We start from the raw sequence: 26,061 nt of genomic DNA on the forward strand, positions 1-26,061 counted from the left end.
AAATGTGCTGAGATGTGTACTGGGTCTATCCCATGAACAACTAGCTAAGTATAGCCAAACTTCTAGAGGGATGACTTTGTTTGATTGACACAAAATCCTTTGAAGTTACTTATGTTCATAAGAAAGCTCTGTGATTGATTTTGAAAAAGTCCGGTGAATCCGAGATCTCTATTCAGGGAGGGTCGACTTGAAAGTTGAGGTGTCGACTTGAGCTGCATCTGTTCGCCCGCCTCCTATTGGTTTGTAAAATACCAAAGATCGTGGAAGATCACCCAGTGTGTCTTCCCGGTTCTGGTCTTCTAACTCTTCATTGCATTTTAAACAGACTATTCCATGCTTGGAGGGGCTGGAACCCCGTGAGGATGTCTTTCTGGTTCTGGTCATGAGTTACGTAGTCTCCAAAAAGGGCTTGAGATAAAACCCCGATGATTTTATCTATTGGAAATTCTATGACAACATGATAAAGATTAAACATGTACCAGAACATCCATTTAAGTTCTTCTAAAAATGCTTCATCCGGAGACCAGCGAAGAGGTCGAATAAAGGGATATTCATGGTTTAGTCCTAGTTTTAACATTAAACCACCATAATCTTGAAAGATATGATAAGGATAATGCCAAAGCTGGAGATGGAGATTTGCGGTGAATTGATTGTGTCCGATCAAATCAAGGACATCGGGAGGATATTGATGGGAAGGCCATTGGTGTTCTCTCATATTAACTATACAAAAGTCTTGTCCGAGACCTATTTTCATACATACACGTTAATAGAGGAGGTAGGTTCCTTGGGTCCGGAGAAGAAGTCCGCAAGGACATTTTTCTTTCCTAAAATGTGTTTAGCATCAAATGAGTATTTTGAAAATCATTCGGCCCATCTAAAAAGCTGTGGGTGAGGAATTTGTTTCTGTTTGAATTTCAACATTTGAGAGAAGGAGGATATATCCATTTCCACAGAAAATGATGACCAATGAAATGGAATTCAAACTTTTTGATGCCGTATTTTACTGCCAAAATTTCTTTAAAAGTGGAATAATAATACATTTATGCATTGCTGAATCGACCACTTTTGTAAGCACAAATCTTTCGCTTACCATCAAGTTCCTCAAGGAGAATTGCTGCCCAATATTTGTCACCGACATCAGTCTGCAGAATTCTTTTACCTATGGAAGGAATTTTCAAGGGAGGTAGATGCTGGAGGATCTCCTTGAGATATTTAACAATCTTGGTCTGTTTTGGTCCCCAAGGTGGTGCATTTTTCTTTAGCATCTTTTGGAGTGGATGCAATACTTTCGAAACTTTAGGCACAAAGTCTCTTAGGTAATTAACAATACCAAGAAAGGCTTGCACTTGATTGATTGTGAGATCACTGTCTGGGAACTTTTGCAAGTTTTCTACAACATGGGGTCCTAGGCGGTAAGTTCCTTCTTTGAGATGCATGCCGAGAAATTCTATCTCTTTTTGGGCGATAATCATTTTTTTCTGGGAAAGCATGATGCCATGTTTTTTGACAATCTTAACAAACTGGGTGAGTAGTTGGCAATGAGATTTTTCATCAGCTGAATAAAGAAGGATGTCATCAATATAAATGTCAGCATTTGACGGTATGGACTAGAAGATCTTGCATGTGGCTTTTTGAAATAGTGAAGGGGCTGTTTTGAGTCCAAAAGAAAGGACTTTTCACTGGTAGTGCTGGGTCGAAATACAAAACCCGATTTTGGGCCTATCTTCGGGGTTAATACCCAATTGCCAAAATCCCGCTTTGAGGCCAAATTTGGTGTAAATTCTAGCTTGGACCAAACTGGAGAATAAAAAAATTTTGTGTGGTAGAAGAAATTTATCATCTTGAAGAAACTAGTTCAAGGGCTGATAATTTATAACTAATCTAAGTTTGCCACGATTTTGTTCAACCCTCTTGTTAACATATAAAGCTTCACATACCCATTGTGAATCTGATGGCTCAATGAGTCCTTGCGAGAGTAACTCAGAGCCTACTTTCAGCCTTTAAAGTTGTACTCCAAATTAGAGGAGCTCCTCAAACTCCTAATTCTTTGATTGCAACTCTTCATTATCAAATGATTTACCGGGTTCAAAATCATGCTATAAATCCGAACCTCCCTAATTCGGATGAAACTTTGATAATTTCTATTGATCATGACCAAACCTCTTGTGTCCATGTATCTAGACAGATCCCTAGAGATCAACTTGTTAAACTACTTCTTGACATTTGGGTAACAAACTACGAAAAGCTTCACCAGAATTCTCGGCTTGTTTAGTTTTTTGAACCCCAGTTTACCAAGAAAAAAGATGGTACTGTCACCATCAAATTTGCCAAAGAAAAAGAAGATTCTCCTTCTTCATTTCCCTCTTTTCCGACCATTCTATGCTTTTACCTCATGTCCAACGGAATTAGTCGGCATGGAGTACCTAGACTCAAAAGAATTTGTCCAGTCCTTTGATTTAAATGGTCAACCTATATACCATTATAAGGACCCTTCGAGACATTGTTTTTGGGATATCGATTGTATATGTCCCTCTTGCACAGGTTATGAAGAAGAAGACAGGTCTTCTTCCAAAAGAAAGAAGAAGAGAAAAAACTCCTTGTACCGGAGGTACCTTGATGGTGATCCTCTTGTCTAACCTCTTGGTGAAGACGGTGGAAGATAGCGATATATGGTTCAATATGGTACACCCGAACCTCCTCAAATTGCAGTATCATCACCTTGTGTTCCGGATGAATAACTTCCTCCACCCTCGCCACCAAAGAAACCAGTTACTTCTCCTTTTTACAAGCCAATTCAGAAATGAGTCAAGAAAAACCCATCTTGTTCGATTGATCTTCCAAAGCCTTATACATGTGCTCCTAAAACAGATCCACCCCTGTTACGCCAAGCATCCGTATGTTTCAGCCTGAAGATTTTCCTCCACTTCAGCCAGTAAGAAATGAATCCAGTTCTTCAAATCTTCGGTTTCCTCCGTTGGAGAAATTTTCAGACCCTCAGCAAAAATACTACCATACTCCTAAAATATCAGCTCCTCATGATGTTGATGCACATGGTAGAAGAAGAGGCTCAACTCCAGCAGAAATTGTTTTAAACTGGCAAACCGAAAATGATTTGGCTCAAAATGTTGCACTTGACAAATTCTCCACCCAAGTTGAACGGGTAGATTAGTGCACCACACTGATCAAGAAGATGCTTGAAGATTTTCAAAAAAGACTTTATACGCTTGAAACCTATCAGATTCCTCACCATTACTTAGAGGACCGGACTCCCGAAATCGAGAAGCTAAAGCAGCAAATTCAGCTTCTTGAAGAACAGAAGGCACGCCTTAAATGACATCCACCTGGTTTTTCTCCACAAAGTCCATTTTTCTCGGAATTCTTCCCATCTCGAATTATTGCAAAATCTCCAGCTACTTTGGCTTTTTCAAGATCATCTTCCTCTTTTGCAGCCACTCTTACATCCGCACCACCCTCTCCTAAGACCAATGTTTTGGCTCTTGGAGTAAAATTGCAAGAAATTGAAAAGGAAACAAAAGAGAAAATCTCCTTCTCTGACTCCTTCAGCACCTCCAAAACACAAAGAATCACCTCCTAATTCTCCCAAGCCACAAACTCATTCTTATATGGTGTCTAATCCCCTGGAAAGTTTCTTGAGGCAGCAAATTCCTTCTATCTCTACCATCAATTTGGCTGATCCTCAAGAGTCATCTGACTTTGATTCGATTTCAAAATCTTTAAATACTGATCTTCCTTCTTTTGCCTCATTTGATACTTCTCCTGACAAGATTCAGCCAGATTCTGAAATAATGATGGTTGATCCCACGGAACCAAAAGAAGAAGACATTGAGCCTCGAGTAACCATGCCCTAAAAAAACTAGCCTTCATCAACTTCTAGAACTTTATTTACCTTTGATGATCTTCCTTATCACAAATGGCCCGATAGACTCCAGGAGTTTCATGCATGGATGATGACTAGAAATCTAAGGGAGCATAGTACTTAAGAAGTGCTCCTTGACTTTACTAGTAGGCTTACATGAACATTGAGAGATTGGTGGAATTCAGCCTCCGAGCACGATCAAATATCTCTCCTAATGATGAATTTTAACCAAGCCATCCATGTTGTCCATACCTACTTCATTGGCCTACACGAAAACACCAAAAAACTCAAAAAGAAAGAGTTTTTTGAGCAGAGATGTTGCTCTACTTCCAAAAAAAGACCTTGATCGTCACTTTCGTGAGATGATCAAACTCTTTTATCTCCTTGGAGCAGATGTAAACCTTAAACTTGTATTCATAGCCTCCATTCCCAAAGAAATTGCTGATGAAGCAGAAAAAGTATTACAAACCCGCAATAAGCCCGTTGCAGAAGCCATCATGGGTGAAATTCAGCAAGCGATCCATCTTGCTATTAAAGAAACTTGCCGGAGGAAAAAAAATTTCCAGCAATTCCTTCGTGAAAATCGCAATCCGGATAGGAATTGTGACAAATCATATTTGAAGATTAAGTGCTCGAGAGACTATAATGATCTAGCTTGTGTGGGTCATAAGAAGAAAACCCACTTCAAGAAGGTTTCTTTTGGGAAAAGAAGAAAAAGGCAAAGGATATAAGGGAAATGGAAATTCCTACACAAAAAATCTCGTTCCTACGTAACGAGAGGGAAATGCAAGTCGGACAGGTGCTACATTTGTAACAAAAAAGGACATTTTGCAAAAAAAATGTCATCGGGCAAAACACCTGGGAAGCTATATGATTCGGAAGATCTCGACGACTATGGGAATCTCCATTAGTGATGAAGACATTGAGTCGATCGTTTCGGTTGAAGATGAACCTTCATCTAAAACCCTCTATGCCATCAAAGCATATTCCTCTGATTCTGAATCTGATGATACCCCAGGAGACATCTTTGCCATTTTTCCCAACTTTGTTTCATACTCTTTCCATATCAAACCCTCTATATTTCATTCACCCTATATCCCAGTCCAAATCTTTCCTCCTAACCAGAAAAATCTCATTCAAGTGATTGCTCTCATAGACACTAGAGCTGCTACATCTCTCATGGACATCAAGGTCCTCCTAGAAGAATTTTGGATACCCTATATCGGGTATTTCGGTTACGCTTCTGATAACACTTTCACTACAAAGGTTCGTAGCAAACCAATTACTCTTCAAATTTTTCCCCAGCGCTCAATCACTACAAAAATCCTTGGTTATCCTTCCCATGATAAAGATCTCATCATCGGTTGGGACATTTTGGCCTAACTTCCACAACTCAAAATTGTGTCCGATGGAATTCAATTCAAATATAATTTTAAAGAGTTCGTAGATATTCAACAGCTCTTTATTATTTAGCCTGAAATCCTCGATCCAATTACCCAGTCCCTCATATCTTGTTGTGCAAACTCTCATTCCTAGTTTTTCCAAAATTGTTCTCATCCTTTCTGGACAAATCCAGACTTCTTTGTTCATCTTCCATTTAAGAACAATGAAAATATGAACCCCCAACAAAAGCCAGTCATTCTAGAATGAATCCTGGTTATCTTGCTCTTACTCAAAAGGAATGCTCCGAGTTAGTCTCGCAAGGACTCACTAAGCCATGAGATTCACAATGGGTGTGTGAAGCTTTCTATGATAACAAAAGAGCTGAACAAAATCGTGGGAAACTCAGATTAGTCATAAATTATCAACCCTTGAACCAGTTTCTTCAAGATAATAAATTTCCTCTGCCACACAAAAATTCTCTGTTCTCCAGTCTTGCCCAAGCCATAATTTACTCCAAATTTGACCTCAAAGCAAGATTTTAGCAATTGGGTATTAACCTAGAAAACAGGCCAAAAATCGGGTTTTGTATTCCGAACCAGCACTACCGGTGGAAAGTCCTTCCTTTTGGACTAAAAATAGCCCCTTCACTTTTTCAAAAAGCCATGTTCAAGATCTTCCAGCCCATACCGCCAAATGCCCGGATTTACATTGATGACATCCTTCTTTATTCGGCTGATGAAAAATCTCATTGCCAATTTCTCACCTAGTTTGCTAAGATTGTCAAAAACGCATGGCATCATGCTTTCGCAGAAAAAAATTATTATAGCCCGGAAAGAGATAGAATTTCTCGGCATGCATCTCAATGGAGGAACTTATTACCTAGGACCCATGTTGTAAAAGACTTGCAAAAGTTCCTAGACGGTGATCTCACAATCAATCGAGTGCAAGCTTTTCTTGGTATTGTTAATTATCTAAGAAATTTTGTGCCTAAAGTTTCGAAGGTATTGCATCCATTCCAAAAGATGCTAAAGAAAAATGCACCACCTTGGGGACCAAAACAAAGCAAAACTGTTAAATATCTCAAGGAGACCCTCCAGCATCTACCTCCCCTGCAAATTCCTTCCACGGGTAAAAGAATTCCGGAGACTAATGCCGATGACAAATATTGGGCAGCAATTCTCCTTGAGGAACTTGATGGTCAGCGAAAGATTTGTGCTTACAAAAGAGGTCGATTCAACAATGCGTAAATGCATTATCATTCCACTTTTAAAGAAATTTTGACAGTAAAATACGGCATCAAAAAGTTCGAATTCCATCTCATTAGTCATCATTTTCTTGTTGAAATGGATATATCCTCCTTCCCCCATATGTTGAAATTCAAACAGAAGCAAATTCCTTACCCATAGTTTTTGAGATGGGCCAAATGGTTTTCAAAATACTCTTTTGATGCTAAATACATTTCAGGGAAAAAAAAATGTCCTTGCAGACTTCTTCTCCGGACCCAAGGAACCTACCTTCTCTATTAACTTGCACGTAAGAAAACGGGTTTGGGATAGTGCTTTTTGTATAGTTAATATGAGAGAACACCAATGGCCTTCCCAGCAATAGGAGACAGGCGAACAAAAGCAGCACAAGTCGGCACCACAACTTTCGAGCCGGACCTTCTTGAACAAAGAGCTCAGATTCACCGGACTTTTTCAAAATCAATCACAGAGCTTCCTTATGAATATAAGGAACTTCAAAGGATTTTGTGTCAATCAAACAAAGTCATCCCTCTAGAAGTTTGGCCATACTCGACTAGTTGTTCATGGGACAAATCCAGTACACATTCCAAGACATTTCAAGCCCTTGAAGAATACCAGAGAAATCAACAAAATTCTTCCATGAATGTGGACTCACAAGATCCATGGGGTGATCCACTATCATAGGATCCTTATAACTTTCGATAGCCAGCCATACCCAGTCAATATTTTCCATCCAGTTCAACGGATATTCCGTCCGGCTCAAGCGGTATTCCTGATGACCTTGAAACCGACAGGCAGATATCCGAGTATGAAGAAGCTCAATTATTGAAAGCATACAAATAGCAAAAAGATGGCCCAGACAGCTCAAATAGCGATGATGCAAATTATTATCCCTTATGATGAAATGTCGCTCTCATCCTACTCGGTCTCTTTATCATGTACGTACTATGTGTTGCAATAATTGACCACTTGTGGTCAAAAGATTGTCAAGTGGTTGTCGGTCGGTTGTCGCAATTATGGGTTTTTTAAAGTCGTATCCATTAGTGCTCCACTAAGAAGGATCTCAATTATTGAGCATCCGATGTGAAGGAGTGTTGTCTTATGTAAGAACGCCTATAAAAGGCCCCCTCATGTAATGTGTTCCGCAGAGCTTGCTAAGTTTAACGCTCCCCTTTAGAAATATTAGTGTGATTCCCAAAACCATGAGCCATCACATTCTCTTCTCTTCCCTTCGAGCAACATTTCAAGAGTTTGAATCCTTTTGTTAATTTAGCAGTACAATTGGTTTAATATGCTCTCCACTTGCCACTTATATGGATCCTGCGGATCAGAAAATTTCTGATATTTTATCGATGAGTTCTAAGAATGCATCCGGAAGCTTAAAGGCGATCCCCCGTTATCGGCTAAGGAGCCACGGGTTTGGGGATAGCATACCTGCTTCGGATCTGTTCTTGGTCCACCTCTATTTTGGTATCATGATCAAAGAAAGGCGTTTGATAACGGGATAAAATTTCTATGAAAAATTATTGATCATAACCAATGCATTTTATTCAAGAAAAGTTAAATGCAAATACCGACGGGTTATCATGCAAGTCGGAAGACTAATCCTACCAATCACATTCAATAAAATAAATGCACAATCAAATACACAAATAAAGCACATCAATACAAATCAAGACTTCCCTAATATAGTTATAAGGGCTTAGAGAATGTGTTATTAGAGTTCATGGGTGATTTGGGAGAAATTGGAGACAATTTGCTAAGAAGGGCAAAATCGTCGGTTTGGAAAACTCGGTGGTCAAAAAATCCAAAATAGGTCTTGGCCGGATGATTGTAGTCATTTCCTATTTTTTGGGATTTTTTTGAAATTTTCAAAATTTTCAGATTTTTTAATGATTTTTTAATATTTTTACTTTTTTAATGATTTTTTTAATAGCTCACGAATTTTTTCTGAATTTTTTATTACTTTTGGAAATTTTTATGAATTTTTTATACTTTTTAATGAATTTTTAAATTTTTTTTATTTAAATTTTTATTATTAAAATATTTTCCGGACCAGGTCAACTCGGCCCGCACCCCTCTCAAGAGAGAGAGAGAGAGATTTCCCTATAAACAGAAGAAAATATAAGGAGGGAGGACTCAAAAGGAAAAAAATAGCTTCTGATGGTGAGAAGTAAGTTTTTTTACTTCTCAAAAGTGCTGCAAAAATCACTTCTAAAGTAAAAAGTTGTCTCAGAAGTAGAAATTTAAAATTGTGAACCAAACGAATTTCTACTTTAAAAGTTGCGTTACTAAATAGATTTACGTTCTAGAAGCATTTCTGAAATAGAAATTCTGCTTCAGAAATGTTATTATGCTTGCCCAAGGTTCCAAATACTGGACCATAGTTGTCGAGGTGGTTGGTAAGAGGATGTAGCAATGTCGCTCTCTGGTGGTTTGCTTGCTGGGAGGATCGATTTGTACTCACTTTTGACTGAAAACGAACCACTCCTGCTGCCTGTCCATATCAATTTGTCGCTGGTTGGAACAGAATAAACTGGAATGGCCATGATACTATTCACAATCTACTCATTGAAAAGGGACTCCAGCTTTTGGACGTCCCATAAATGGTTTTCTTTGTCGATAAGTTCCTCGACACGCTTTGGGTCAACTCGGTTGAGTGAGCCCCTCCCCATGACCATGAGCTTCGCCAGCGAAGAGGAGGAAGAAGAATGAAAGTGAGAGAAGAGAGAGAAAAAGTAACGGTAGCGGAGTCCGAAGAAATGGAATAGTGTGGGACCCACTTTTTATTGGGACTTGTTTTCAGTTTTTTCTTTTTTAGCTTTTTCGGTTCAGGTGTCACAGTTTGAATTGTAAAGGAGCACAGCACAGGAGAGTGGCGTACCGAGAGTACCTAATATTTTCTCATATTCTTGCTTCGTTCAATAAACTTGTAAGCGTCACATCACATGAAATAGACCAATTAAGATTAACTAATGCTGACAGCTTGGAGACAAATCAGACAGCTTAGATAAGTCCACAACATTGAGTTGACCAAACAATCATTTTAAGCATATTATTATATTCCGACCAAAAAAAAAGAACAAATTATTATACTGTAAGGAGGAAAAAAATACAAAAAGAAAAAGGTTAAAGTTAAAAAGAGCTAGTGTCAAAGTGCCCTCTCCTGTCTGCACGGAGTATCTGTTTGCAAGACTTTACCGAGAAAAATGTAAAACCTTGGACAGTATAATTGAACATAAAGCCTAAGATATCATTTTAATAGCAACTCACTTATCATAGTAATTATAGTTAGTTTATCATAATAACTTCATTTAAAATCTTGAATTCATCTTGCATCACTGATATTTGCTTTCATGATCGAAGACGGGCAGTGTATGATTCAACATTGCATTATAAGACTTACATTGAGAATATTCTTTCGGGGTTTCCAATTTGCTAGGTTCAATCGAAGCAATTTAATGTAATATACAAACACGACTTGCCCTAGATAATGAGCCAACCTAATTTGCTAAACCAAAATATTCGTCCAGTTAGAGGTCAAACCATAACGTAATCATTTCACATGCCTCCTAATCTTTAATTAAAAGCTTTGGTCCTATATCCGAAATTAAACTAAACTACTATTTCTGCAACGAGGGGTTAAATTGCAGACTTTCTACCATTCCGAGGTAGCATTTGGAAATAGGGAAAAAGTCAAAAAGAGCGCTCCAATTTAGCTTTCCCAAAAGAAAGTGAAGGTGGTTAAGATGCAAACATCACTGAGACTTGATGATTTCTTCACCAGATTAGAGATCCCATCTACAAAATCTGGAAATTGGCTGGCAAAGAGCTTAAACTCCCAAGAATTTCTCTCTCGCCCAAGTAAACTTTTCTCTGCCAAATTACCTCCTTCCCTGCCTCTTTTGTCCTACTTGCAATTCCATGTCCTTAATTGGAGAGTTCTTTTGCCGGTGCACGTGGTAGAACAACATACATTAACATCAACATCACCTTAATCCCAAACTAATTAGAATCGGCAGTCGATGAACCCAAAAATAAATAAAATAAAAGCAAGACCAATTGAGAGAAAAGAAATAATTATATAAAAATAAAAATATATAAATACACTGCACAATTGAATTGAACAGGGTGGCACCTTTCGATTGGATGCATCTTCAATTTAATTTCTGGAAAATGATTAAAAGGGCCTTGGATCAGCCAATCATTAATCGAGCTGGAGACAGCAAGCTCTTGAGCAATCTTCATCTAATTAATATTTCATGCTAGTGTTGTCACGAAAGCATTGGTACAACTCAGTCTTGATTGTGGGTCATCGGTTGTTGGCCTTGAACATCAGGACGGCGGAGGAATCATGGTACCACCGAGAGCCATGAGACACAGATTCACGTTGATGATAGCTATATGCGCTGGTCATACATTGAAGGGTCCGCAAGAGCTAGCATTCAGAAAACAAGAAGCAATGCCCACCACTATACAAGTTCAACACCTCAGAGATTTAAGAAGAAGAAAAGGCTTAGAGGAACTAAGTCATAGTGAGAACAGAGGAGAGAAGAACAGGGAAACTACAAAAATACGACACTTAGACCGCTGTCCACTCACCTACTGTACAAGAACGAGCGAAAGAATACGACCCTATTGTTTCTTCGGTATGGTATCAATATCAATGAATTCACCGGTTACCCTGGGAGAGACAAGGGGAAGAGAAAAGGATGAGAAAAACTAGAACAAGATTGCGGTCATTGCAGCTCGTTAGATACGTATGCGACCGACAATTAGACCACAGACAATACAGCCCATATGCTCTAGCCAGCTGGCTTGACTAATGAGCAGGGCACGATCAACCTTTTAAACCAAGAACAGCACATAAATCCTATGTTGATCACCACAGTTGAGCAAATAAAGTCAAGTCATAAGACTATTGTCTGCATAGTCTGTTTAAGAAAGAGTAAAGCCATGGACTTGAATCAGAGACCTACAAATCCTTGGCGACCCACAGACCCGCGTAAAACACCAAGCTATGCATACCCTCCCATAAATTTGGCAAAAGTATTTGACATCTGACAACCCCGCAATACTGAACATGTCCCGCATAGATGCCAAAAACATGTATTACACCGATATTAGACAAGCTGTTCAACCAGTTGCAACGACCGAAGCACCAGTGGCCACTTGACCATCAGTGCTTCCATTTTTCATACACCGGAAAACAGACTACAAGACACTACAAAAGAGAAAATAGAAAACACTAACCTGTTGTAATTTAAAAAGGCATCGCCGATGGTCCCCGCAACCTTGTTCCTCACTTTCCGTACACAAACCTACAAGAATAGAAAGAAATTGAGACAGGTTTGCCCACATAAAATGTCCCAATGCCGACGATCAAGTAATGCAGAAAGCATTTTTACCTGTACTTGATCAACAGGTCCAGCCTCTGGATCACGATTTCGATGTATGACTATCCCATTATCGCATTTGTTTATAAAATGCGCACTCCCACTAATATCGTAAAGGTTAGGCGGCTCCCCAACCCAGTTGTGCAACTGTTTTGAAGAGTGAATTTAGAATTGACAATAGAGACATAATTAACCATGCCAAGGCTAAAAAGACCAACCTGTCTGGGATGCGCTACGAACCACACATGGCAGGAATGATGCTGAGCAAAACGCCTGATCAACGTAAGCATCTGACTCACATACTCTGTTTCAGTCCTGCATTGGATCCATACATATGACATCTAATTATTAAAATAACATAAATACTCTCAAATGGTATGTGGTAAAAGGATTTGACAGTATCCCCAAGATTATATCACTAAACACGGATGGAATGAAATGTTAATTTGCATAGAAACTGCTACTTTACACAACGTAATCTTCGAAATTGGTGATTTTATGATGAATGGGTTTTGCTTTGGCAGCACCGCATCACCGTTTTTTCAGTTTCTTTCCTTTGTCAGAGAGAAACCGAGGAATACGAACAGATAGAGGGTATGCAGCCAGCAATACATGACAGACCGCCAATAGCAGAATCGCCAGTTCAATATGGACATTTAGAGCAGTTGCATACAATAAATACATTCAAGTCATGAGTCATAAGACGCACTGGCTAGACGGGCGCTGGTGGTCAAGCTCGTTGTAAGGATCAATTACCAGTCCCCGCACCCCATGTCTTAGAACTGCAGACTTGGCAAGATCAAGCACCCACTTTATACTTGGAAGTGAGTCATCCTCACACCTGTTCAATAGCCAGAACAGCAAAACATATTATTTACTTTCCATTTCCAGGAAAAGCCTGCAGCATCAACACTTTTAAGTCTATCAGAATCCATCAATATTTATTTCAACTTAAGATTTGCTTAGTCAAATATCTAAACAATATAACTACTATTTGCAAGCGATCTTTTAGACTATTCTGACCGAAAGTGACCTCAGAATAATTTTCCAACGTCTACATACACTAAAATTAGATATATCACGAACATCTGTCAAGCCCTAACAGTAACAAAGAGACTTTCTCATCCGGCCACATTAGCCTGAAAATCATGTTAATAATTCATGAATTAAAATTCATGTCTCCTGACTCTTCTTAGACAACCACAGTCATCAATTCTCTATTCAATTATTGGGCACAAAATTTACATGACACAGCAAATCATCTAGCTTGTAACTTTCCAGAAATTTTTTGACTTGTAGCATGTCGGAATAAGATTTTTCGTAAAAACAAGTTCTCTCAAAGCTACTATTTGATCCCAAGCAGCAGAATTACTGATACGAGAAACTTCAGAGCAAGAACATATACAAGTAAACCCCAAGAATTCGTAAGCCTACACAGCTTCACACTTCAAAAATATGTTGAATGTTAATAGAATTATTTTGTTCCCATAAGCCATAATCAAGAATTTTTTTTGTATGCTATCTCTGTCCACCTCTCATCCTTAATAGAAATATACTGCAAGATGACAAGGAGGTGGAAGGTAAAATGAACCAATATGGGGAGCAGCATTTCCATTGTATTTGTTGGTGCCTCCTTGATACGAAAGAAATGACCGGTATATGCATGCCAACTTAAGGTGAAAGGACGATTACAGCAGCAGCTAAGCCAGGGACAAGAAAATCTAGGAATTCAAGCAGTGGCATATCCCTGGTACAAGCTGGATCTTTAAGGCCCTTTTTTGCCCCTTTCATTTGAAAATTACAGATTTAAGGCCCTTTTTGGCCCCTTTCATTTGAAATTACAGATTCTCCATGGTGAACTGTAACCTATTAACATATGAAGAAAAACTATACAACTGTCGAAAACAGCATCCTGCCAGCAAGGACTGCACGTAGCACTGAGAACACTGAAATCTGGAAATGCTGAACTGCGGTAACTCCATATGCAAATCAAAATTCATTTACCAAGCAAGACAGGCACAATTTCGATACCCACATAATATTCCTTAGGAAAAGAAACGGTTAAAATGCACCATTCTCCATATATATCTACACCCCATAACACAGCAGTGTTTTTTTAATGCACCGCATCACCCTTAAATTAAAATATGCTAACACTCAATTTGCTTTACATGACTTTGCCACAAAAAAAAAAAAAAAAATTGGATTTGAGTTTCTTACCTTATGAGATAAAATGTATCACTCAACCATCGCTTTCCTCGCTCAAAGTCTTCAATAGCCATTCGTTCAGCAGGTTCCCCGTATCTGTAATTTCCAAAAGTTACCAATTACTTTACTAAATAGAGTTTGAGATGATTGACTTAAGACATACAATTTCCTACAGGACAATTAGTTACACAAACAAGACAGAATAAGGCAACAAACCTGAACAGTTGAAAATATGAGGGGCGAGAAATGCTTATTTGCAAACAATACATAACTTGAAACCCAATTATGACTAATAAAGTTTTGAACCTTATATAAAGTGAGAACCTACTATAGGTAACAAGGGGTCAGAAACAGAACCTACAGCACGCGATCAGAAGAACCCTAGCATCATATCAACAGATACTCTGGTTTTAACAATCACACATGATGGCCAGCATGGCTGATCAACGAGGTGCTAATACTGTTGTGGATACTTATTTACGAGAAAACTAAAACAACAGTAACAGCAGGAACACCTACAAAGGCTGCAGAGACTGTAGGGCCTCTACATCCTCCAAGAACTCTTGCGGAGGCGCTAAAATTTTCTATTTGTCATTACCAATGACTTTAATGTGGAAATGTTCTCAATCATCAAGCTACCAATATCATATTTTTTCCTAGTTTGTTGAAAATATGAACAACTTGGGGGAACTATTCCTGCTAAAAACCCTTATACAGCCATATTTGTTCTAACTACCAACATTTTGTGAGATTGTTCTAACAACTTATGCTCTTGAAGAACTTCAGCGACTTTAATAGAGCATTTGACAAAATGTTATGTGCACACAGATGATTAAAGGTGAAGCAATTGAGAGTTGCTTCTCAAAAAACAATCAGTCGATAGTTTGGCAACTTCCGCAACCGCAGCATTTACATCTAATAAATAATATTACTTAATTGAGTAGAACCAGATATACCAGGATATTGCCTGTGTAATGAATCTTTCTCCAAAGGCATGAATAAGATTGGGTAGGTTGTAGCATGTGGGGCCAAAATTTAAAAAAATAAATAAATAAATAACAAATGAAAGCAAAGTGCAATAAAGAAACAAGCAAACAAGGTCTGCCCTGGGGTCCACGTCCTTCTAGTTAACCATCTTGATGTCAACTTCACCATCAAGAAGAGGGCTACAATTTGGTCTACTAGACAAATTGAGAGCAACAATCTATTAGAGTAAACAAGCTGCAATAGCAACTTAATCTACAGACAAAGTCGCGGCACCACAAACAATGAAATAGCTGCTAGACTAGTGTCACAGTCTGGAGGTTTTCAAGCTCTAAGGGCCACGAACCATCCAAGAAGAACGGACATCTCTCTTGGGTTCTCTAGAATATTTCTAGGGGGGCAATATTGTAAATGTACCCTATTCTAAAGAGTTCCTTGTAATCTGATTGGTCGATAGGGAGGTGCACTCTCATTGGTAGATAGGGAGGTGAAATCTCCACCATTAGATCGAGAATTGATCAACTATTGTAATCGAGGGAATCTTTGTATATATAGGGGTCCCGTCCCCTCTCACTCATATCATCTCACAAGTTAATAGAATCCAGAGCTTCTCTCTCTAGAGTTTCTCCCTCTATGATTCTTATGAGTGTGTGGGAAAAGCTGACTTGGGAATTCATTCCTAAGGCCGCATGGGTAAGGTAACGCTAGATTCTGCCACTAATCAATCTCTCTCTCCCTCCCCATCAAGAATAGGGCTGCAATATGGTCTACTAGGCCAAATCAATACATCAAATTGAGGCAACAATCTATTAAAGTAAACAAGCTGCAATAGCAACTTAATCTACAGACTAAGTCGCGGTGGCACAAACAATGAAATAACTGCTAGACTAGTGTCACAATCCGGAGGTTTTCAAGCTCTAAGGACCACGAACCATCCAAGAAGAATGGACATCTCTCTTGAGTTCTCTAGAATATTTCTAGGGGGGCAATATTGTAATTGTACCCTATTCTAGAGAGTTCCTTGTAATCTGGTTGGTTGATAGGGGTTGCACTCTGATTGGTAGATAGGTAGGTGCAATCTCCGCCATAGATCGAGAATTGATCAACTACTGTAATCGAGGGAGTCTTTGTATATATAGGGTCCCCTCCCCTCTCACTTGTATCATCTCACAAATTAATAGAATCCAGAGCTTCTCTCTCTAGATTTTCTACCTCTACAATTCCTGTGAGTGTGTGGGAAAAGCTGACTTGGGAATTCATTCATAAGGCCACATGGGTAAGGGAATGCTAGACTTTGCCAATAATCAATCAATCTCTGTGTGTGTGTGGTTGTAGAGGGGCGGGGGGGGCGTGGGGGGTAAGGGAATGCTAGACTTTGCCAATAATCAATCAATCTCTGTGTGTGTGTGGTTGTAGAGAGGGGGGGGTAAGGGAATGCTAGACTTTGCCAATAATCAATCAATCTGTGTGTGTGTGTGGTTGTAGAGGGGCGCGGGGGGGGGTGGTGGGGTGGGGGGGGGGGGTTGCACATGCAGGAACAAACACACACAAAGGCAGGCACAATGTAGGTCTATGGTTGATTTCACCATTTGAATTTCACTAATTGATGACTGGCAATGGATTTGCACCATCTGCAAATCAATGACAACAATCCACAATCCATTCAGTAAAACTTTTAAACCATCTGATATTTCAACCTTGTATCCAGTGATATTCTGAAGATGTCATAGCTATAACAGTTTTGCCAGAATATGGTGACAACAATAGACCTACTCCGTGGAGTGTTAGCAAGTACTCCTATTAGTTTCTTTCTGTATGATTAGATAGCGAGACATAGAAAATACATGTTCTTGTGGGTAAATTGGTTTCTTAGAGAGTGAACTCAAATTTCTAGAAATTCGAGTTTTAAAGGACATGATAGGATTGGAGTGAGCTTAGGTTTCTAATGTACAATTACAACACAACCAGTGCAGCAAAAGCTACAGCAAAGCTGAATGGGCTCACAAAGCTTTTTCATGTATTCACAAAGCAAACCATTCTCACATTGTCCAAATACAATGAAAAAGTAAGTTCCACCATGATAGGCCATGTTACAGGCAGATGATAGACCATGTAAATAAAATGAACCCAGCGTGACAAATATAGCCAGAAGAATTCCTCAAAACTTACTTTGAATCAAAAAATGGCTTTTTGATGTGTTTCTCTAAAAGTTTCCTCGCGTGCTCACGAACCTACAGAATAGTAAAACTTAATAGATATCAAGAGTACTGCATCAAATGGGCAGCTTGCAGAAAAAGAACCAATGTAAGTGCAACAAGAATCATTTAAACATGAATATATTACGGATTAATGCAATGATGCTTCCTGAAGCACTATAACCTACAATAGAAAAACCAAAAAATACTCAGCCACATTTGACAGATTACCAAGCAAATATCTAAGGACACGCAAGCCTTCAAAGCAATGAGCTTTATTAAATTATCTCCAGTTATCTCCAGAAACCTATGTAAGGCAATGATGCTTAGTCACTCATTCTTGGGATCAGGAATATTTTGGATGAATTTGCCTTCCCAGACAGTACTGTTGAAGGAACAGTTGACAAGTGTACATTCTTGAGTAAGATTGTGATAAGATCTTACCCTGTTTTCCATTGAACAAAGCGCAAATTTCCAGCCAACACTCTCATTTATATTGCATAAAAGAGCATCAATCCATTCGCTCTTCCCAGAATTAGGGACCCCAGTTACAATAGTCAACTCTCCGGGTACAACCTGACCAAAATAGTAAAGGAGAGGAATCAGTCCAAACTGAAACAAAGTTCTTCAAAAGAGTCTATATGAGATTGTTTCAGAATGTGAAAATAATGTATAGCTTAAATTATTATGAAAAAAGATACTGATCATAAGAGATGCAGTTGTCTCTTACTAAAACCCATCTCAAAGGAGATGAGATATTTTAATCAGAAACAAAGAAGTAAGGTTTTCCATTACAAAGGAAATGTGATGCAAAGGTCAAAACAACAGGCTGTAACAGGACCAATTACAGAAAAGCTACGCAACTTCGGTAGTGATGCATACGTCACTAAAGCACAAGAAGTATATTTTAGTAGGGCACAAATTTACCGCTACTGGTGAAACATATAGGAAAATGTATTCTAGTTGTACTGGAATACCACATGATGAATATAGTAAATTAAATCAGCAGCATCTCAGTCAAATAGGCCAGCAGCAAGTTCACTCTGATCAGTTATTTGTTTGGTTATCTACACTCTTTTTCTCTCGCCTACAACTGGTATGTTTGCTAAATCTCTCCTTTATCACATATGGTCAACATTGGATGTGCCAAACGCAATGCACCATGGCTATCATTTGTGGTTTTGTAAGATCCACTTCTATAATATCAGCATTATTTCCGCGGCTGGCAGTTTAGGAGACACCTTATGAGGGATAAGTGAGAAAGGACACATGAAGCTGCTCTTGATGAGAAAAGTACTGGGACCTCTTCATACAAAAAATTATCGCCAATCTAACTAAGTAAACACTATTTTGCAGCTATGTGGACATCTGCTGTTTAGCCATTATGTGAACCAGTCAAAGGACGGCTACCCGGTTCCACAAAAAAAAAAAAAAAAAAGGATGGCCACCAAAATAATCATTCCTGTCAAACCTTACAAAATGATCCGGATCAATAAGGATGTCAACAGAAAGCATCAGAGCATATTTGTAGGTACACATGAGAACCAATAACTTTGAAAGACTAATCTCCACAGCTTTGCACTTAAATAGAGGATTCACTTTCTTTCTCTTTCCCTATGGGCGGTGGTACAGACAGTACTTCCATTGTTTGAATAAGAATCAAAAACAGAAAATGATTCCACTAATGATATCAAAAACTAAATGAATGCTAACCAGATAAACTGCTAAGGAAGATTACGCATTTATCACAGGCAGAGAATTTGTGAAATTGACCGTCATAACCACCCAAAATGTGCAAGGAAATAAAAAACCAGGAAGGAGAGTGGAGAATATCAAATCCTAATACTTACATTGTATAAGTGATTTAAAGACTTCCACCCCGTCGAAACACCAAACTCATAACCTAAAGTCCGATGATAATAAGCATTTATTTCATCAAAAAAGTCTTTAAAGGTGAACAGTCCACGTATAGGGTATAACTCTGCATTATCAATTACTTCCCGTAGAACACCTGATCCCACATACATGAGCACCTGCAAAAATAGTAAATACTATTCAGCTGGCAAATAATTCTTCATGGAGAAAAAGAGTTTGAGAGGTCATCAGCTGGCAAATAATTCTTCATGGAGAAAAAGAGTTTGAGAGGTCAATAAGATTCTTCTTGCTGTATCTTAATGCTCTGTTTTGAGGGCAAGATGGTGCAAATGCAATATTACACAATTGTAACTAGAAGACCATGGGTCTGAGTCGTGGAACCAGCCTATTGACATAAAAAAGAAGGGGAAAGCTGCATAGATTAGATCCAACCCTTGGATGTCGTGAAGCCTCATGTAAAAGGAGCACCCTTTCAATAAAGCAACATGTTGCCATTCATAATGGAAACAGGGTTATTAATAAGCTGGTTGTTGATTGTAGAAAAGTTAGTTACATACAATATAGTTGTGTACAATTGAAAGTCAAAGCCCATTTTATTTGATCATATGCTGTGTACACTGTTGAGTCCTTTATTTGATCAATTGACTTGATGCCCACTCTCATCAAATTAAATGCCCTAAGAGATGTAGTTAGAAGATGCCACATGTGATGTCAAATACGAAAGTCAAAATTATGATGTGCTCTGCCAAACAATAGATGTGCAAAATCTCCCAACTAGGCCAGACATTGATGCATCCACCAAAGTTAGGGAGAGTGCCACAAGATAGACCGATCTCAAATTATTGACCATATTAAGCAGAGAGTACAGCCAAGTTGGTCAATATCCATCAGGATCCTTCCCTTCATCCTATTTTTCATACTTCAAAGGACGCCCTGACATGTGCAAAAGAAAAAGGGACTAGGTAAAAACTGGAGACAGCAAATTTTCATTCTACCTTCTAGTTTTAGCTCAATAAGCTGGTGTTTGACTCCAAACAGAAAATGTCTTCTTTTTTGCTTTCTACTTTTGTGGAAATAATAGATAAGTTATGAATCAGCAACAGGATTGGGGAGCCTCCCCCGCCCCTCAGAAAAAAGCAGCCTCTTTATTGGCTCTGTCACGTTTCTCCCCATGTGGAAAATTAAGATAAGTGACAACTGATTAGATTTAAATATTTTTGTTACCAACTTTGTGTGTGACTGCATATATATCTTGCTGAATAACCCCAATAAAATGGATGTAGCAGTGGCTTGCTGAGTTGGTTGAATAAAGAACACAAAGGAGGTTCAGCCCTAATTGGTAGAAAAAAAAATGTGTATCTTACTGAATTTAAACGTATACCTCATTTGCATCCTTGAAGTATTCACTGTCATTCTTCTTAGGCCATTTGACTCGCCAACATCTGTCATATGCAAGATAAGGGTTTAAGTGTATCTATAACACTTTATCAGCAAAAAAGGAGAACACAATTGGGCACTGCATAAACCTTTCTCTTCCAAGGCGGCGTGCAAGCTCTTCAGCCAAAGCTTGACCAGGTTTATCCCCATCAGTGGCAAGAATAATACGTGATGCCTGAGAAAAGATTTATGCGATTCAATATAGTAAAGAACGTAACTTTCCATGGCAAAGGTTAAACTAGAACGAGCTCATCACTACCAACCTCCTTAAGGTAGTCTTTGCAGTTCCACAAGTATTGATACTTAATGTCCTAGCTTTACAAATGCCAAAAGCATCAGTGAAGATTTTATCATACAAAAGAATAATGAAATAGGGCAGAAAGAAATTTCTTAAGAGATGAAGGTTGACATATAGATGCTTTAGTTCTGTATAATTTAACACCAAAAATATGCCTTTCTTGAGTGCATAAGCAGCTGAAAAAAAATAGCCAATCTGACCAATATATGAGGAGCTCCAAATGTGATAGGCATCTAGCCAAGTATCAAAAAGAAAGTGATGCACATCATCAGGACAAACAACATAGTTCGTTAATTTGCAGAGACCTAGCACAAGAGTACCCTGGACAATCAACAACGTTTGTCAATTTTGCGGGACCTCATAGAGAGAATTCATAGGTGTCCTGTGATAACATCAGAAACAAAGGAAGAAAATCCTCATGATGAATTTCCAAAATAACTTTGATACAGCCAGCACTGTTCAGTGCGGATTAGTAATTTATTTACCAAATACAACGACAATCATGATGCCAAATTTAAATGTATGGAACTGCTCAACTAAAAGTATCAAACAGTCAATCAAGTGGCAAGATCAATGACTTGATTGACTGTCTGAGAGCCAAGCCAAAGAATTCGATTGACAACCATAACTAGGTATTATGACATGACTGTGTGAGCAACAACCATAATCAGGCTTGTCCAACCCCATAGAATAGCCAAGCATAAAAATTTTGGCAAGCCCGACCTAAGTCCGCCTAAAGTAGACAATGACCTCATACAAGGGTACTAGGTCAGAAGCAAAATATTCTTTCGCTTCCCTTCACATTATTCCTTAGTAATTGCAATCTCTTGGCATTACCTTAGTTTGGCCACATGTTCATAGATTTTTTAATTGGCTTCGACAAGTACAATAACACAATTAATTGGGCAAAAAATTATATTTATTTCCTCCAGAGTTTCAGAGGGTAAATGGGTATCTTTTCTCACAATTCAAACAGCCAGTCAAAGGGTAGTTTGAGCAGTTTCAAGATCATAAGCTGTATTTCTGGCCATAAGATGATTCCTTCATAAGGATGGAATTAAGATAATTCTTTCAAGATCTTCAGTATAGTTTATTCCAGAAAAAAGAGAATTAAAAGACCCTGGATAGTAGAGAGAGGCTCTTTTCATTTATTTTAAGAGCCTACAGAACTTGTTCAGAGCAGGAAAAAAAGACGATTTTGATTATAGTTCAAGAAATTAAGGTGCAAAAATATTCTAAACAAAGTTAATCAGTTCCACGCTCATGCAAAGTGTAAACCCCTTCTAGATCTCAAATCTTCAAAAGTAAACACAGACCTGCCCTTCAGGTGGCAAATCTTTATCAGAAGCTGACGGAGGCGCACCATCAGGAACAGACACACAGTTGCGGAAGCCAGCTTCTTCCATTGCAAGCTTGTCCATCTCACCTTCAACCTAGAAAATAAGTTTTTCGTACCAATTTATCCTAGTTTTTCAATGCAGGACGAATCTTGTCGGACAGAAAAGTGTACATACAATGATGATCTCGCTTTTTCCTTTGATATCATCCAGCCCGTAAAAGATTTTCTCTGTATTAGCTTCCTGAAACAAAAGATGAAAAGAACAGAACGACTAATTAATATGAAATTTTTTAGAACAAGATCTGTATTTTGAGAAACTGCAGAATCAAATCTATATTTTTTTTGGACAAACAGGATCAAATACTCTCTACTCAGCAAGAAATGATGGTCAACAACTTCTCTTCTTTTGTATTTTCGCTGATTGGCAAAAGCCGTAAAGAACCTTCAGAGAAGAGGAGTCTTCTATTTTGTAAATAGTGAAAATAGGTTTAAAATCTTACATTTTTTGCTATAGAGGTCGATAAGATTTGATACACATTGTAAATGCATTGATGGACATTGTAGATGCTTTATCACGTAAATGAGCTCTTTTTTATTGCTTATTGCTCCTCTCCTACCTCTTTTTGCAATAAATTGGCGCCTAATAGTTATCTTTTTGCATGCATATTCAGTAAAAAGAGGGAAAAAGAAAAAAATCTCTCTAGTCAGAATCTAAAGCAAGGAGTGGAAAATATTATTATGTAGATAGAACTGGCTCAGCTCTATACACGCAATTAGCAAGGTTCTAGAAGGATGACATTATATAAACATAAAAGGTCCCTTCGGACCATCTATGAAATTACAAAACTCAACCTGCCAAAATTTTTTCTTCACGTCCCGATACTTGCAACTAACAAGCTTTCCTTCGCGCCGATAAGTAAATGCAATAACAATCTGCCAACAAGATTATTCAAACACAATCACGAGGAGAAAAAAAGGAAAGAAAAGAATGACCATTGTCCATTATCAAAACTCAAAATAAAGCAAAACTGCAAACAGAGTTATTGGTCTTATTATTCACTGGATGCCATCAGTAAAAGCTTCATGCTTACTCCTATCCTTGTCCAGATAACGATGAATCATTTCATGACAAATCTAGACTTTTAAGTTCAGCTTTCTGAAATTAGTGTAAATATCAAACACAGGATCATTAATAGTAGAGTCATCCATTACAAGAATCAGAATTTCAGAGACCAGAGCCTCAAGCAGTAAAAATTTAAGTAATCATCATATTTTTTTTTTTAGGTCAAAAAGTAATCATCATACTAGAAGCCTTAAAATTTGACATTCTCCAAAATAAGGAAAAAACCTGATTCTCGCATTTTTTCTGCATGACTGCATTTCTCCTCAATGTCTCGGCAGAGATCAGTCGTTCCGCAAAGTAGGCAACTAACTGCAAAAGGTAGCATAAATCAAATCAATCGTGCAAGATAACGCAACTAAGAAGCAATATTCCACAACGTAATCCAAAATGAGAGTGGATGCCAAAAAGACAGTTTTGACTTAAACAAGTGTAGTTACTCTTTAAATTGGAAATTGCCTAATAGCACCAATCAGAAGTGAAAAGCATCCGCATCAAGTTTATAACTTTGAATTTGTGATTCAAAGAAAAGTGCCGAGATAGGACCCTGAAGATGAAAATCATTCTCTCAAATGAAACATCACAGTGACTGTTATGCTTGCAAGAGACCACACAGGACAAGTGAGATGCTAAATAATAAAACTCTCCCACTAATTTCCACATTGTTTTCTCATTTTTTGGTGAGACAAGCACTTCCACACAAAGCAACATCACGGTATTACTTTCCTCTTCAAAAAACAACTAGTGCCAATAAATGCCTCTATGTGTCAGCCATGGCAATAGCTGAGAATTGTAAAGGAAGAGCACGAGGAGCAAAAGCCTCAATGGATTAACCTCAACCAAGGAAACTACAAGACTCAAGTGCAAAGAAAAATCAAAGCAATTAGTCAAAGTGGAGGGAAAAAAAAGGATGTAGACAAATGGCAATTAACCTTGCATTCACCTATCTGTTATATAAGCCAAAAATCTTAGATACAGCAATTTACTACTCCAAACTATCAGAAAATTTTGTGGCAGGATACCCTACTGGCATTGACCTCCACAAGGCAGAAAGCAACTGTTTTGGAGTCATCAAATTGCAATAACATGAATGGGGACAGAATCATAAGCATTTTCTGTTAGATCTAAAAAAACTTTGGAAGTTTAGGTTGCAGAATAAAGGAAGAAATTTTCCCTTACACCTGGCATCGACATTTATGCACAGAATCAGTCAGTACAAAGGGCTAATAACGGAAGACCGAGTGGACTTGAAATTGAAACTTCAGAGATAGGGAACGCAGAGAACATAACAACCTCATTGCAGAGTGGCTCCAACTCCAAACTCTCCTCCGTGATTTCCCTGATACTCTTGACTTTGCTTGTTTGGTTAGAGGTTGTGTATGAAGACCTAGGTTTCGCAGCTGCCTGCAACCAAGGGGTACAGTAGGCTAAAAGCTCTGGGTAGACACAACTTGGAACAACCAATAAAACAAGAATGTGTCTTACTCGTGTACTGCCTTTCCATCCACATGTTCCCCTGAAACATGTCCACACAGCAGAACCCCTATAGAATGAAAAGCATACAATTTATTTTACTCAACTGAATAAAACAGATATACCTACACCAAAGCATCACCTACATACCCATCAGGGCTGATGTATATAGATAAGCTTCTTTCCATTGAACGGCCCCCTTTGCACTAGTACAAAAGAGACAATTATCCAAAAAGATACAGAAATTAGTAGAAAGCACCCACTAAATGGAATGACATGGAATACATAGACAAAGACGGGAAAAAAAAGAAGTTTGTGAAGTTCAAAGTACTTACCATGGGACAAAGCAGGCTATGGTGCTGGCCCGGGAGACATGTTTGCATATCGATACCCAGTTCTTCCAGTCTCATTTTCAAAACCTTAAATGGAGTCTCTATCCCTCTCCCTACTGGCCCCTCTAATTGAACTGAGGGAGCAAAAAAAATCACATAGTATCATACACAAATTCAAGTACACTCTGTCCTTAATCCACCTAAACTCAGCCACGATCAAATGCAGAAATTAAATATATGTGTCCCAGATGAACTCACCCCAGCAACGTAAACAAAAACACCTAACCCAATGCCACTCACTCAAACACTTGAAGAATCTCCCACTAGCTGTACCATAAAACATTTCCCAACTAACAAACTAGAAGAACATCATTCTCGACCCACGAAGACTGAATCCACCCAAAATTAACAGTACCTGGTCTGGGAATACTCGAATGATCCCTGTGCGGCACCCCATTAGCTTTGAGGCAAGAAGGGTTTATCCGGGAACCAGTCCTCGAATGGACGCAAGAGAAGTGGAGTCCATACGCACCACGGAAGCGAACCCGAGACGAAGAAGAAGAAGAAGAAGAAGGGACGGGTGGCAGAGGAAAAGGCCTTGCTCTCAGCAGCAAGTGCTTGCAGCCCATGAGAGCGACAACGTTGTAGGACAAGAGAGAGGCTATGTAGACTGGCCTGAGGGGAGAGTGAGGCAGAAGAAGGGGCATGTCGGTGCCGACGTCGGAGGATTTTATGGTCAGTCGGTCTCCTTCTCCGAGAAGGCGGTGGTGATGTTCATTTCGTTTCTTGCACAATCACAGCAGGGTTGGCCCAAGGGGGACGCGGGAGAAGAGTGGCCAGTGACGGAGAGTGCCGAGCGGAGTAGGGGTTTAAGAGGAGGAAGAAGACCACTTTCGGGTT

The 26,061-nt window shown here is 38.7% G+C and overlaps 1 protein-coding gene across 2 annotated transcripts; it reads right to left on the bottom strand.

Annotated features, from left to right (window-relative positions):
- Positions 1-10,663: 10,663 nt before the first annotated feature.
- Positions 10,664-26,014, bottom strand: LOC115754337 (twinkle homolog protein, chloroplastic/mitochondrial). Of its 2 annotated transcripts, XM_030693332.2 has the most exons (22): positions 25,577-26,014; positions 25,165-25,295; positions 24,980-25,035; positions 24,842-24,899; positions 24,650-24,760; positions 23,585-23,668; positions 23,089-23,169; positions 22,412-22,477; positions 22,214-22,330; positions 20,863-20,910; positions 20,689-20,774; positions 20,544-20,604; positions 19,138-19,320; positions 17,732-17,863; positions 17,262-17,323; positions 14,121-14,204; positions 12,610-12,741; positions 12,119-12,215; positions 11,913-12,047; positions 11,758-11,825; positions 11,107-11,188; positions 10,664-10,913 (listed from the first exon to the last, which is right to left on the bottom strand). In XM_030693332.2, exons 1-21 carry the CDS (start codon positions 25,866-25,868, stop codon positions 11,140-11,142), a joined length of 2,133 nt encoding a protein of 710 aa, XP_030549192.1. In that variant the 5' UTR covers positions 25,869-26,014; the 3' UTR covers positions 10,664-10,913; positions 11,107-11,139. The 2 variants fall into 2 exon arrangements, with proteins under 2 accessions (XP_030549192.1, XP_030549191.1); XM_030693331.2 differs by having other exon boundaries at positions 10,664-11,188.
- Between the last annotated feature and the right edge of the window lie 47 nt (positions 26,015-26,061).

This window comes from Rhodamnia argentea, chromosome 3 (assembly GCF_020921035.1).
Source record: "Rhodamnia argentea isolate NSW1041297 chromosome 3, ASM2092103v1, whole genome shotgun sequence".
Taxonomy (NCBI): Eukaryota; Viridiplantae; Streptophyta; class Magnoliopsida; order Myrtales; family Myrtaceae; genus Rhodamnia; species Rhodamnia argentea.